The sequence below is a fragment of the Leishmania donovani genome, chromosome 14 (genome assembly GCF_000227135.1).
Source record: "Leishmania donovani BPK282A1 complete genome, chromosome 14".
NCBI lineage: Eukaryota > Euglenozoa > Kinetoplastea > Trypanosomatida > Trypanosomatidae > Leishmania > Leishmania donovani.
Genome location: NC_018241.1, coordinates 1 through 12794, shown reverse-complemented (window position 1 = coordinate 12794; position 12794 = coordinate 1). Strand labels below are relative to the sequence as shown.

Below are 12794 nucleotides of genomic sequence, written 5' to 3'. Positions count from 1 at the left end.
ACACACACACACACACACACACACACACACACACGCACACACACACACACACACGCACACACACACACACACACACACATGCATACAAGAAAGAGAACAACGGCCAAAAAGAAAAGAAGGAATACGAGAGCAGGCGAGGAGGTACAAGATGAGGCATAAACAAAGGCACGTACAAGAAAAACAAGAAAAGAGAGTAACCAACAGAACGTCCGCATGGATTCGACGCCGCAGAGACGCCGAGTCCTTGTCGCCTGATGCACTCATTCGCTTTCGCGAACGCTCTCCTGGTAGCGATAAACGTTCAACAACGCCCGAGAATCTCCAGCAAGAGAGGTCGTTTTCAGTTTTGCCCAAAAGATTCGCCTTTCTTCATCCTTCTCGTTCGCTGCGCAATCCTCCAGCTCGTCGGGCAACGCCTGCCGACTGGTGCGCTCATGGAGGATGCACTTGAAGAGGGCAATCTTTCGTGTCTGTGAGCGCAGCACGAACTTGTTTTCGGTTGCCGAGATAAGGCGATACACGGTCACTGGCTTCCGTTGATTTCGCCTGTACGCGCGCGCGATGGCTTGTGCGTCCACCTGCGGGTTCCACCACGAGTCGAACAGAACAACGTGATTCGCCGCCGTGAAGTCGAGACCGTAGGCGGCGATCTTTGTTGATAACACCAGCACAATGAGGTCTTTGTTCTCGCTGAACTCCTGCATGGCGCGGCGGCGGCGGTCTTGTGAGTCTCGGCCGCGAACGGTAAATGTGCAGACCCGCAGCGCCGTCAGGGTGCGATGAATCAGGTCCTGCGAACCCACGTAGAGAGAGAAAATGATGAGCTTCTCCTTGCGGGCTTGCACGCGCAGCACAATATCGACGAGCACCCGCATCTTGCCGCTCAAGTCGATGAAGGCGTCGAGTTGCTCGTTCTCGACCAACTGGACATACTGCTCCAGTCGCATGGTATCAATCTCCTCCAGTTGGGACACTCGCGGCCGCGACGTATTCGACTGCGCACGCACTGTCCACCCGCTTACCATCGATTGGTAGCTGTCGGAGATGAAGGCCAGGTAGCAAGCGGGGTGCGTGGAGAGGTGATGCGGTCGGTGCTCCGTGGCTTTAAGGGCTGTCATGGCCGTCTCCGTGAGGCCCAGCTTCTCCTCATACTCCCGCTGCACGTCGGAGGAGCCGCAAATCAACAGGTAATCGTGCAGCGGTGGCAGGTCGTTTTCCATTTCACGAAACACGAACCCACGCATCCAGTCCTGAATGTACTCCTGCGCCATCACTGCATTGTAGAAGGCCCCATCGTCGCCTTCGACGAACTGGTTGATGTCATTCGCGAGCTCCTGGAAGCGCTTCGGCGGCAGTACCCTGCTGACGCCTTTGTTCACCCACCCCACTAGCCGGTAGAGTTCGCTGGCGTCGTTTTGCAAAGGCGTGCCGGATAGCACGATGCGGAGGTTGCACCGTAGGCGATCGAGGGACTCCGTCAATTTATTCCCCTTCGCAGCCACTCGGTGGCCCTCGTCCACGATCATGAGCAAGGGCGTAAAGCGCTTGAAACGTCGCAGAAACCCTGCCAGGTACTCGCCGTTGATGACGAAGATGTGACCCAACTTGGGTTTCTCGTTGTTCCTCTGACGCTCGTACTCGAGAAGCTGCTGCTCGAACTCCAACGAGTTGAGCCCGTCGGAGGCGACGAAGTGCGGAAAATGGAGCCCGTGCATGCCCCACTTGTTTTTCTCGTCCACCCAGTGACTGATGATCGGTTTTGGCGTGAGGATGAGTATGTCGGCCTGCGGTGCAAGATGCAGCTGTGAGAAGCACAACGTGAGTGCAACAAGCGTTTTGCCCAGTCCCATCGTCATTGCCACCACGCACCCACTCTGCTTCTCCGTACGCTCCACAATGAAGCCGAGGGCAGCAAGCTGCACGGGCGCCAAATGGCTCGCCAGGCGGGTCGGCACAAACAGCGGTGGCAGGCTGCTGTCGGCTCCGTTGATGTTCACCGTCGTGTTGCGAACCTCTGTGTTGAGCAGTTGCAGGAGAATGAGCCGATTCAGGTGCTTACGTCGCTCCATCTCGCACACAGAGGACATTAGTCCAGTGCGCAGGTAGCACACAACGCTGGTTCGCTGCCAGTGAATTTCCGGGTTTACCACCTCCGTGTTGCCGTGCTCCAGAGACGTGTCGAAAAGAAGAACGTCGCCGACTTTGAGCTGGAACGCCTTCTTGAGCCTTTTGATGGCGAGATGGCATCCCTCAAACTCGCCGTTGATCACTGAGAGAACCCCCAAGCCGCTCCGGAAGTCACCCTTGTCGGTGTGCACGGCGGTGCGGAAGTTTCTATTAACAGTGATGGTGCTGAAGACTGTTCCGCACAGCTGGTACTGTGACGGGATGGCCACCCTCTGCAGATGATGGTGCATTGGAGCCAACTGACTGTACAGCTTGTCGAGATGCTTCAGCAACGGCTCGCTCTGGGCTAAGAGCCCCCAATTCCTGCGGCTGTATTCCGTCTCTCTGCACTTGTGTTGGGTAGGATTCGTAAGGTAGTCGTAGTAGCCTACGATCCCGGTGTCTGGTGGCAGTCCACCGTTCGTGGGTGCCCGCAGATTCTTTTTTGTCGCCGCCGGCTCCAGGACCGCTGCGGCTGCGCGGCACGTGTCCTCTGGTACCCCTCCCGGAATGTACACCGCAACGATGCGCTGCCCCTCCCCTTCGCGGTCGTAGTAGATGGACGCTTTTGTCACCAGCTCAAACCCGTCCAGTGTCAAGTACTCTGCCTGAAAGCTGTGCACCGCGTCCACTGTCTCCTCGCCGGTGAGATCCTCCATGGTGTCTTCAGCGTCCTTGTCGACCTCCTCCACTGCGCCTTTCTGAAACAGCGCCGACGGCGCAACGCCGCTGAAGAGAGACGGCTGCTCCGTCTCCGAGGCGCCACCACTACTGGTTGCGATGGACATAGCCGTGGCACGCTCGGCTGCAAGCTTCTCCGCGTCTGACTCTGCATGAAGGCGCAGCTGCTCTGGCACCGGCGACTCGGAGTCGTCTGGCGCCACTGGGGTGCCGCGGGCAATGAGGCGGAGATGCTTGCAAATTTCCTTTATGGGGGAAATGTGAAGAAAAGGACTCTTGTCTTGCAGCGGCAAAACGTCTGCGTCGGGCGCCTGGACATAATAGGAGCAGAACTGGAGTATCCGGCTCACGTAGTCGGCAGGGTGAAATAGTGCCCTCTGATGGCGTATGCTGTACGTGAATAGTGGGTATTCTCGCATATACAAGCTGTTGCGCATTTCCGCCTTCTCGTACTCGTTCGCTGAGGTGTACCGTTCACACATCTGAAGCAGCTCGTCATCGTATAGCGGAATAGCAGGGAGGATGGTGTACCCACCGCGAGGGATTCCCGCAATGCGCAGCTGACGACGCTGTGTTTCGCTTGTAATCGTCTCCAAATCGCCAATGCTCGGCGAAGTGAATACGACCGCGATTTCGCCGGACGATTGCACGATATCTAGTATCGACTCCAGCTCAGAACTGGTGCTCACCCGCGTCAGCCCATTTAACATGACACCTTTCCCTTCAGTTGCTGTGAAAGAGAGAGGAGGGGGAAGAGAGGGGAGAGTGACGGATGCAACGCCACCACCACTATGACTCCGCTTGATGCCAGTGCTCAAATCACCTGGCGTATGCTTGCAAACGAGTGAGAACGGCGAAATATGTGACGAAATAAGAGAAGAAATGCGTCAGTGCTGAGCATGCATAGTGCAGCCTTTTGTTTTTCGAGGACAGGGCAGTTAGAAGGTGGCGTAAACCGTGCAGAGACACAGCGTATCAGGGAACCAAGACACACGCCACAAAGAGAAGTAGCACAATGCCGAACGCAGCAGTACCATACATCACTGCAGTCCATCCCCCTCCCCGACGAAGGGTATGAGAGGCAGCAGTTATTTCCAGCGCCTTGTCTCTGAACATCCGCAAATACCTGGCGGCAGCAAAAAGTGGCGACAGATTGTTTCTTTGTACTGCTCTTCGGCTACTAAGCAACCTCGAAAGAACGATTAGGCTGCCGCCGCAGATAACGAGCAAAAGGCGGAATGGAACGAAGTCAAATTGTTATGTGAGAACACCTAGAGCGAGAGCTACGGAGGTCGGTGGTAAGAGAAAAGGAACAGAGAGTGTTGAAGGGGCGAGGGGGGAGGACGGCGCAGCAAACTTAAAGTGAGTGAGAGGACACACTGCCCGTCAGTGTTTCTCTCTCTAGAGAGGATGTGAACGTGGTCTCGTCACCCATTTTCACCAGAAAGGATGTGTCGAAGTTGATTTGTGCGCTGCCGTCCGGAGTGCGAAACACATCCTTGTGCATCTCGTTAAACGACTGCTGAGCATCTGGTTGCTGCTTCGTGCCAACAGTGTCGTCGAAGAGTGTAGACGATGTCTGCCAAGACTGTGACGGCCTCGAAGCCGGTTCGCCGTGCTCTGTGTAGCTTCCCCAGGGGGTCTGAGGAGGCAGTACCCTTCGAAGAACCGCGCCACGCATGGTGTCGTTTGGGGCCTCCGCCTTGAAGCTGGACTGCTCCTCTGCTGCCTCCGCTTTTCGCTTTCTGGGTTTCTCCTTGCGCTCTCCCTCAACGTTTGACGGGGCGTCGGTAAGGTAGTGGATGCCGCGCTTTACGGAGTGCCACAGCATTGGGCTGACTTGAACAAATATGAGAATGGCCATAAAGTTCGCAGCGATGAAGCTCATTACGCCAGCCTTGTGCTTGTGCCAGCCGTTGTTGATCCTACGCCTCCATGCGTTCAGCGTCGATTCCTCTGTGCTACCATTCCCTTTCCCGCCTGATACACTACTACCGCGAGCGGCTCTCGTGCCCGCCCTCTCAAACGCAGAGTACGCGCTTTGTTTCGCTTTCTGAAACGTCGGGTGAGCCGCCACGCGCTGCCCCACGTTCCTTACGGCCTGCTGGAACTGTGGATGACGAGCAATGTAGGCGAACAGCCGCCGCTGCAGCGGACCCCACGCGACCATCTCCTATTTACTTGTGTGTACGTGCCTGCTCGCGGGTATGGTTTTACTGATGCTGTCAACGTGACGCTTGAGTGAACGGAAGTGGAAGCGCAGGTCGACCGCACGTGTAGAAGCACAGGAAGGCGGAGGCACAGAGAAAGAGTACACGGTGTCGGGAGGGGTGCCTAAGACGCCCTTAAAAAAAAAAACAGATGCACATCTGTGTGTGCGCGAGCGGTCGTTCCGGTCTACATCGTAAGCGCACGAATTTCACTGCGCTCTCCGCCCCGCCGGCTGCACAGTCCCACCACCACACGAATGAAAGCTCGAAGTAAGCCTCTGATCAAGAAGATAATCAAGAAGAACCCAGCGACTGTTCCAGGTCAAATGGTGCGCATCTTGTGTGTTCTCTCTTTTTTTTGTGTCTCTCAGCGGAAAACAGAAACACACGCAAATATCAGCAGCCCGAAAGGGGCTGATTCTATCAAAGAAAAGAAACAGTCATGTCTCGAGTACATGACCACGGCATCAGTGCACCATAATATGGATGTAGTCGTTCAGCAGTGTGCGAAAATTGCCCAGTGCGTCGTTGATGAGGCCTTTGTAGTGCTCGGAGGCTTCCTCATCGGTTCGGTTAAGAAGAAGTACTGTGCGCAGCCACTCGATATCTTCCAGGGTTTGTAGCTCCGGTATGCCCGTAGAGAGCATCAGCATAAAGAGCATCATAAGTGCGCTGCTGTGCCGCCGCAGCGCGTTGTACGCTCGGCATGCTACGTCCACAAAGTACTTAAAGATCGGGCTACTTGACCCACCCATCGCATACAGGTACATGGGAGTAAAAATGAAAGGCGCTGTCTCACGCTTGATGCCGAACTTCGTCTTGAAGTTGCCCAGAAAGTGGCCAAAATCGATGTGAAAGAGGGTGCCATCCTGGCGGAGCATGATGTTATCATTATGTCTGTCACCGATGCCCAGGACGTAGGTGGCCACCGTGTAGCCGGCGACACTAAGCACGAAATTCCACAGACACCGCTCCGCTTCACCTCGGTCATGGTTGAACTGACGTAACCAATTTATGATCGGGTCAACGTTGAACGCAGCCTGTGCCCCACCCTCGCGTCTCGTGATGTTGGCGATCGTGTCACTGTTCAACACCACTTCGATCATGCCAACGCCTTCTCCGGTAGAGATGCAACCGTATGGGATGAGGTGAAGGTCCAGACCGGACGCTTTCCACAGGCTGTCCATGAACTCCAGCAGCTGCAGAGTAAGCAGGTCTTGCCTGAGGTCGTCGCCAGACTTGAATATGATGAAAAAGTGCTCGTCTTGATCGAGATGATTTCGAAAAGCAAGCCATAGCGGGAACTTCTTCGACTCCATGACCTTGCACTCATCGATATCGACCGCGCAGCACTCCACTGAGGGGTTCAGAGCGAGAGTAAAGCGGTGAGGAAATCGCACCTTAGCGAGACTCGCGCGCAGACACTTGACACGATCTTTCTTCGGCGCCCGTTGCACCCTCAGTGCACACTTCAGCAGCTCGTTGCAAACGTACACTTGCCGCACGTAGTCCAACCGGTGCGGAGATCGCTTGATCAGTTCCTCCAAAAGGAGTCCGTGTCGCTCGCAAATGGTCAGATTCTTGACTTCGGCAGCTAGATACCAAAAAACGTAGTGGCCAATTATGTGGTTCGAGCGAAGCGACCGCCTAAGGAGAAAACGCGCCAAGGCAGAGTAGTGATACGGCTCGTACTTGAGTACCTGCACGAGTTGCAGAATACAACCGCGCAGCTCATAGTCCGACATTTTATCAATGTACTCCACCGCCTGCTCACGAACCGCCAAGTCAGCATAATGCGCGTCAAGCAGCTCCAGCGCATCGAACGCAGCCAGCGGGGACCATCGGCGCAAAAGGCAGTGTGCCTCGTACACATCGAACGGCATCAGCCAGTTCACCGCACTCATCACCTTGGCCATTGCCTTTGGTTGGCCTAGGAGCATCTCCCTGTACTTCCACAGAATAGTCTTGTCGTCACTCGAGAGGTGCACCAGGGGATCGTACATCAGCACCCGCTTCAGCTGGCGCAGTTGTTCTACTTCGTTGTTGATCAGATAGCTGCTCAGGGCGGCCTCACGGTCAGCAAAGTTTCGTCGAGCATCCTCCTCTTTTCTCTTTGGAGGTCGACCACTGGGGAAAAAAACAGGCTTGTCGAAACACGGGAACTCCACCTCGAACGTGCACGCGTTGGAATCGGGGTTGATAGAGTTCAAGCCAATCGGGTTCGCGCGGGTCTTGCCCTCCCATAGATAGATGCGCCACATACCCATCCGCATTTTTGCAGCGTAATCGAAAAGCTGCGTGGCGGCCGTACCCAAGAAAAAAACCGAGTGACCCTGATCGTCGGTTTTCTTCGTGTTCTCTTCCACAGCGGCAATCACCTCCTCTGCAGTGGCTGCCCGAGCACCGACGATTCTGTCGGTCGAGGAAGCCACCAGCGTAAAACACAGCTTTAGCTCTCTTGGCACATTCGACAGATCGATGCTGAAGGTCACCGTTCCCCCGTCCTTCCAGTACACTCTTGCAGCTAAGCTGTGGCTGTTCTTTGCATTCTCGCACAGCTGCCAGCCAGTGATTTGGGGTTCGCAGCAACGCCAGGTGCCAACATACGCCTCCACAAGAACTGCAAAGTACAGGCTCGAAGAGTCGCGCACGTTTTCATCCTTCATGCGCGACGCGGAGATGGCAAGCTTTTCAAAACCGCCGACAATCCTGATAGAGAGCTTGCTGGTCAGGTCCCACAAACAGATTTCAGAGGTACTGGACTTCGACGCATCTGCGTCAGAAGGACTTGCAAGGGTCCGAGACGGGTAGGACGGGCGAAACAGTGGTACTGCGAAAAGGGTCGCTTCTTTAGGCTCCACAACCAAATCTATCTCAGCCCGCTTGCTCACACAGTGACGAATGTAACGATAATTTATCAGAGGCTGCGAACCGTAAATGTACTCGTTTCGCCCCTTAACACGGAAGACAAAGATGAGCGGCGTATCATCAGTTTTTTCCCTCATGCTTGCAAACTCCCGTGCGCTGCTCATCGTGAGCCGGATGGCGTCATCGGCGGCAGTGTCGAATGGAAACCTTCGCCTCGTAGAGCATCTGGACCCTGCACTATCTAAATACCATAGACGCATCGAAATGCTGCCATCTCCCGTCTCCGCATTCCTCGGGCACATCTGCATCAGAAGATCCATTTGTGCCTTTTGAAGAGGAGGTACAGAAAACACCTGCGGCAGGCTGCGTGTCGCGAGGCGCTCTGGCACCGATGGATGGACAGACTGAAAAGCCTTCCATTCATTCAGGTACGCTCTGCTGATTGCGCGCCGAAACTCGCAAACTTCATCGCAGCTACTGTTCCATCTGCGCTGCGGACCCACAATATACTCGACAGCTGCACAAATATCCTCAGAGCAGGTAACACACTCATCACTCCCAAAGACGAGCAAGCGCAAATGATCACTGAGCTCCGAGACGCTGTGGAGGTTCCGTCGGTTGAAATCATCGATCTCCCTCTCTGTCAGAGTCCTTGAGAGCTCTTCTTGCTGAAGTTCCTCGTCGATGTTCACCTGAAACCTATCCCACTGCTTGGGCACCCGTAGTCGTACGCGTAACGACATCCAACGAGACACAACAGTGAAAAGTCCCCTCTAGACATATTCGAAAGGATGTTGGCTTCAGTCGTGTTTGACGGAAACGAGAGGCGGAAGTAGAACAGTACTGCACAGACAGGAATTCACAGCGAACTAGCCAGCCGCCGTGAGCGCGTAAACCCGCCAAAGAATGCTTGCGGAAAACAGATGAGAATCCAAGCGGGTCGTAGAGAATTCTCGGCATACAGAATAAAATCATAGGCCAGCACACCGTCTAGCCGGTATGCTTCAACAGGTTTAAAGTTCGACACATTGTCACTTGAATTAAATAGTCAGATTCATTTTCTTTCGTATTCCTCTAAGTAAGTCAGGTAGTCACACGCTACGAAATACTTCGATTACCCCACTCAGAGCAAGAATCGAATTAGTGCCACACAAAACAACACTGCTTTTCAAAGAAAAAAAAAAGTACACGTGATCGCCTCTACACAAGCGTTCGCGCGGAAGCACCGCCGCCAGCAGGGCGACGGTGTTGCAATCCCACCATATCAGCAACGCGTGCCACAAGTGCATCTCTGTGCTTTGAAAGCGAAACATCAAACACCGACAAACCTGCCTCTAATGACGCCGCAACACTGGCCTCTATCGATGCTGGGTGAATCTGGACTTGCGCCGCTCCTAGTGCTTTGATGCAGTTTGCAACACGCGCCACGTTTTGACGTGCGTCAGTGGCGTGCTCCGTCTCCTCCGCGTCGCTAGCAGAGGGTTGCAATGAGCAAATCCATATGTTACCATTCATGCCGATGATCAGCTGCGTGCGGTAGTTCGCAAGTTCTGCAAACTGGTGCTTTGCGCGTTTCACCAAAGAGGGACGAACAGTCACCAAAATACCCGGTCCCGACAGCAGACCATATTTCTCCGCTGCGCGTGTGTGCAGTGACATCACACCATCGGGAGAGATGCGTTGAACCTCTGCCGCAACCAGATCATCTTGGTCGAAGATCTGGCGCATCCCGAGCTCGTCACCGCGGCCTCGACGCCGCAGTATGCCTCCAGGCTCCGTTACGCTTGAAAGCAGCATAATCGCGGTTTGAGTTGAGTTCACATCAACTTGCCACTTGTTTCCTGAAACTTCCAAGATGCGCCCGACTACAACATCCCCGATTTCCGGTTGGTACCGCGGCACCAGACCCTTCACCGAAATCACGCGTTCGGTCACCTCTATGTGCCCACTGATAGCAGCCACGATTTCGCCAGCTCCTTCGTGGAGCAGAGCCACGTCACTGGGATTATTCCCCGCAAAGGTGTTAAATCCACGAAGATACACTTCTTCGGAGCTCGTGCTCAGCTTCTGATCCGCATCGCCTCCACAGATGGAGTCACCCACAATCACAACGCTGGATGACATGATGGCAAAGCAGCCTATCACTGCCAGCAAAAGGCACGCCACGTCGACTACTTTTGCCAAGGCTTGTGAAAGTTCCGGGGAAAACAAAATTTTGGGATAAAGAGAGAGTGGCTATGCAGCATTTCGAAAACAAGAATCATTGTCTCTGCAAATGAGTTGAAGCAACTCACGAGGGCAACACCACTCACACTCGAGCATACACCGACAACTCGAAAAGTGGACGGGTGCGCTACGAAGCACTAGATCGGTATTCTTCTGGAGAAGCACATTCAATTTCGGTACAAGCGCACACGACAATTCCAGAGAAGCGGCACTCTTTGTGTCAGACGTGAAAAGCGAGCCGAAAGAGGCTGCGCTCTTTTCAACTCTGTCCGCGAGCAGAAATTTGATCCACGGATGTTTCCAGGAAGCGAACGGTACGCAACACTTTCTTCACAACGGAAAGTGGAGCCACTCCCAATACAAGCTGAGAACAACAAGCGCGGCGCTGATAAGGCTGCTTCCCTTGCGGACTCTGCCTCCTTGGTGATCTTCGAGCGGCCTGAGATCACAACAGGGCGGAGTGAAAGAGATGGGCGGGGGTAGGGAAGCAAAAGGCTCTGCTGCGAGAGAGCTATTCACAAACTCACGTGGTTTGATTGCCAGTGGCTCCACATTTTGAGTGCGGGCCCTGTTGCCGCATCGAGGGCAACCTTCAAAACAGCCGCATCTCACATTGGCTACACGCGGTTTTCTGCAGAGCCAAGCTCGCCTGGCGTCGCTCAGGTCTCATCAGCTGGAAGTGTCTGCCGTTCCCTTTCGTGATGGCGAATTCTGGGTTCCACGTTCTGCCGAAGTTATGAACCAGGTCACACACAAACAGCGCCAGCAGACTTTATGAGCAGCCATGAGCTTGTGATCGCTGTTCGTAAACCATGCTATTCTGCAAGTCGGTTCCCTTCTTTAGAGGCTTTCGACGCTCACCACACCACTCCGTCACGGAAAACAGGCAGTGCACGCGCATCATGCCAGGTCATAACAACTGTGGTCGCGCTGCCCTACGTGTATGAAAGAATTCCTTCTGCTATGCAATGCGTATCGACCTCGTCTGTGTTTGCCCTTGCCCCTGGCAAGCCCTTGCATTTGACGCGCCTATTGCATAGCGACGTCTTCTTTTAGACTACCCCAGAACTACCCCCCCCCCCCAGTTCTCGTCTCTTCGTGCACCGGGGGGGGGTTGTTGAAATCAGGACAATGACGTTGTTTTCCCAAACCCGTTTTTCCGCGTCGCTGAACGCACCTCACTCCAGCGTTGACGGCATTCAAAACACCAAACGGATCGCTTTCACTGCCCACCTCGGTTCCTGCACGCTATGTGCGCCAAAGCCCTCCTTGATCCTTGGGTCTTCACAAATTGAGCGAGCAGCCTTCAGCTTCGATGGCGCAAATGACCTTCGGGGCTTGGGCTCATTTTCTCGCTTCTCTGCACTTGAGTCTCGGTAAATGGAAGCATACGTAGGCGCAATAGTCCTTTCCTCTTCATGAGGCCTGTGCGGCTTCCAATAGTCGCAGAAAAAAGGATGGACTGGGACTTCTTTACGGTATCGAGCTAACTGTGCAAAAACACGCAGACTTTCGACGCTGCGAAGTATTGCTGAGCTTCTCAAAAGATCGCAATGAAAAGAAAGCACCCAACAAGAGCTTGCGCTACCAAAAAGAGGGTGAGCAAGGGAGATGCTGGCAGCAACGCAGGGTCGGCATTGCGCCGCGGCGTGTATGTTCAAATGGTCTTCCATCGGCTTTCCCCGTTTCCTTTCTAACGTTGCAACGGCAACAACTATCTGGATAAAGTTGGGGGCCTTCCTTACACCTCAAACGCTATTGTCCATTCAATTTGTGGTGCTTCCAAACACCCAGCCCGCATCATTACCACATATATGTTTCTGCTACTACCATTCCTCCTTTTCCCGATCGCGCCTCATGCTTTGAAGACGACGCAGCTGGCACCATACATCCCGTCATTCGATAATTTCAGCACAAAAACCTCACGAAGAAAAAACAGTTCCCCGCGCTTCTCTTTCCTCATACTTTCACAGAGTGGGCTTCTTAAGCTTCAAAATGGCGAGCTACATTCCTGAGCCCCGCCTGCGGGCCCGATTTCTTCCTCTTTGACCCCTCATCAGTTGCTTTGCCTCTTGGTTTGGTCATCCGTTACCATTTCACCCTCCCATGCTTGCCATGGCTGCAAACGTGCCTCCCTAAAAGTTTTCAAGGATAATTTGGCTCTCAGCAAGGTCGCTCGAAAAACGATCACTAAGAAAATCATCTCTTCTCAACAACAGCATCCGATAACTCATCTATCAAAACCCCTGCATATGCGCGCGGACAATCTCAACTGTCTTTTCAGCAGCGACATCAGCACCCGAAGATCCCTCTTGATGCTCCTACCAAAAAAAAAAGCGCGCTCACCCTACTGAAAGCGTAAAAAGCATACCCAGTGACCCTGCGACATCTCCGGGACAAACGCGCCATTCACAACCGCACTCTGCGACAAAAAGTTACTATACCTCAACCAAGGACTCCGAAACACACATCTCATGACCGTAACAGCTTTAGACAACATAACCCTGTAAGAAACACTCGTTGCTCTGTAAACTCTAGTTTCCCTCACGCAACTAGGAAAAAGCAGGGTCCCAATCCGGATGAAGAGATGCTCGAGTGTACCGACGAGGGTTAGGGTTAGGGTTAGGGTTAGGGTTAGGGTTA

At 53.9% G+C, this 12794-nt stretch overlaps 4 protein-coding genes across 4 annotated transcripts; all 4 read right to left on the bottom strand.

Annotated features, from left to right (window-relative positions):
• Positions 1 to 260: 260 nt before the first annotated feature.
• On the bottom strand, positions 261 to 3329 carry LDBPK_140040 (j-binding protein, putative; the record flags this gene model as incomplete). Its single annotated transcript, XM_003859328.1, has 1 exon — positions 261 to 3329. One exon carries the CDS (start codon positions 3327 to 3329, stop codon positions 261 to 263), a length of 3069 nt encoding a protein of 1022 aa, XP_003859376.1.
• An 875-nt stretch (positions 3330 to 4204) lies between these two features.
• On the bottom strand, positions 4205 to 5017 carry LDBPK_140030 (hypothetical protein, conserved; the record flags this gene model as incomplete). The annotated part of the gene is made up of 1 exon (XM_003859327.1): positions 4205 to 5017. The coding sequence occupies one exon, from the start codon at positions 5015 to 5017 to the stop codon at positions 4205 to 4207; it is 813 nt and encodes a 270-aa protein (XP_003859375.1).
• Positions 5018 to 5524: 507 nt separating this feature from the next.
• Positions 5525 to 8668, bottom strand: LDBPK_140020 (phosphatidylinositol 3-kinase 2, putative; the record flags this gene model as incomplete). Its single annotated transcript, XM_003859326.1, has 1 exon — positions 5525 to 8668. The coding sequence occupies one exon, from the start codon at positions 8666 to 8668 to the stop codon at positions 5525 to 5527; it is 3144 nt and encodes a 1047-aa protein (XP_003859374.1).
• A 457-nt stretch (positions 8669 to 9125) lies between these two features.
• LDBPK_140010 (exosome complex exonuclease, putative) lies at positions 9126 to 10049 on the bottom strand (the record flags this gene model as incomplete). Its single annotated transcript, XM_003859325.1, has 1 exon — positions 9126 to 10049. The coding sequence occupies one exon, from the start codon at positions 10047 to 10049 to the stop codon at positions 9126 to 9128; it is 924 nt and encodes a 307-aa protein (XP_003859373.1).
• Positions 10050 to 12794: the final 2745 nt, after the last annotated feature.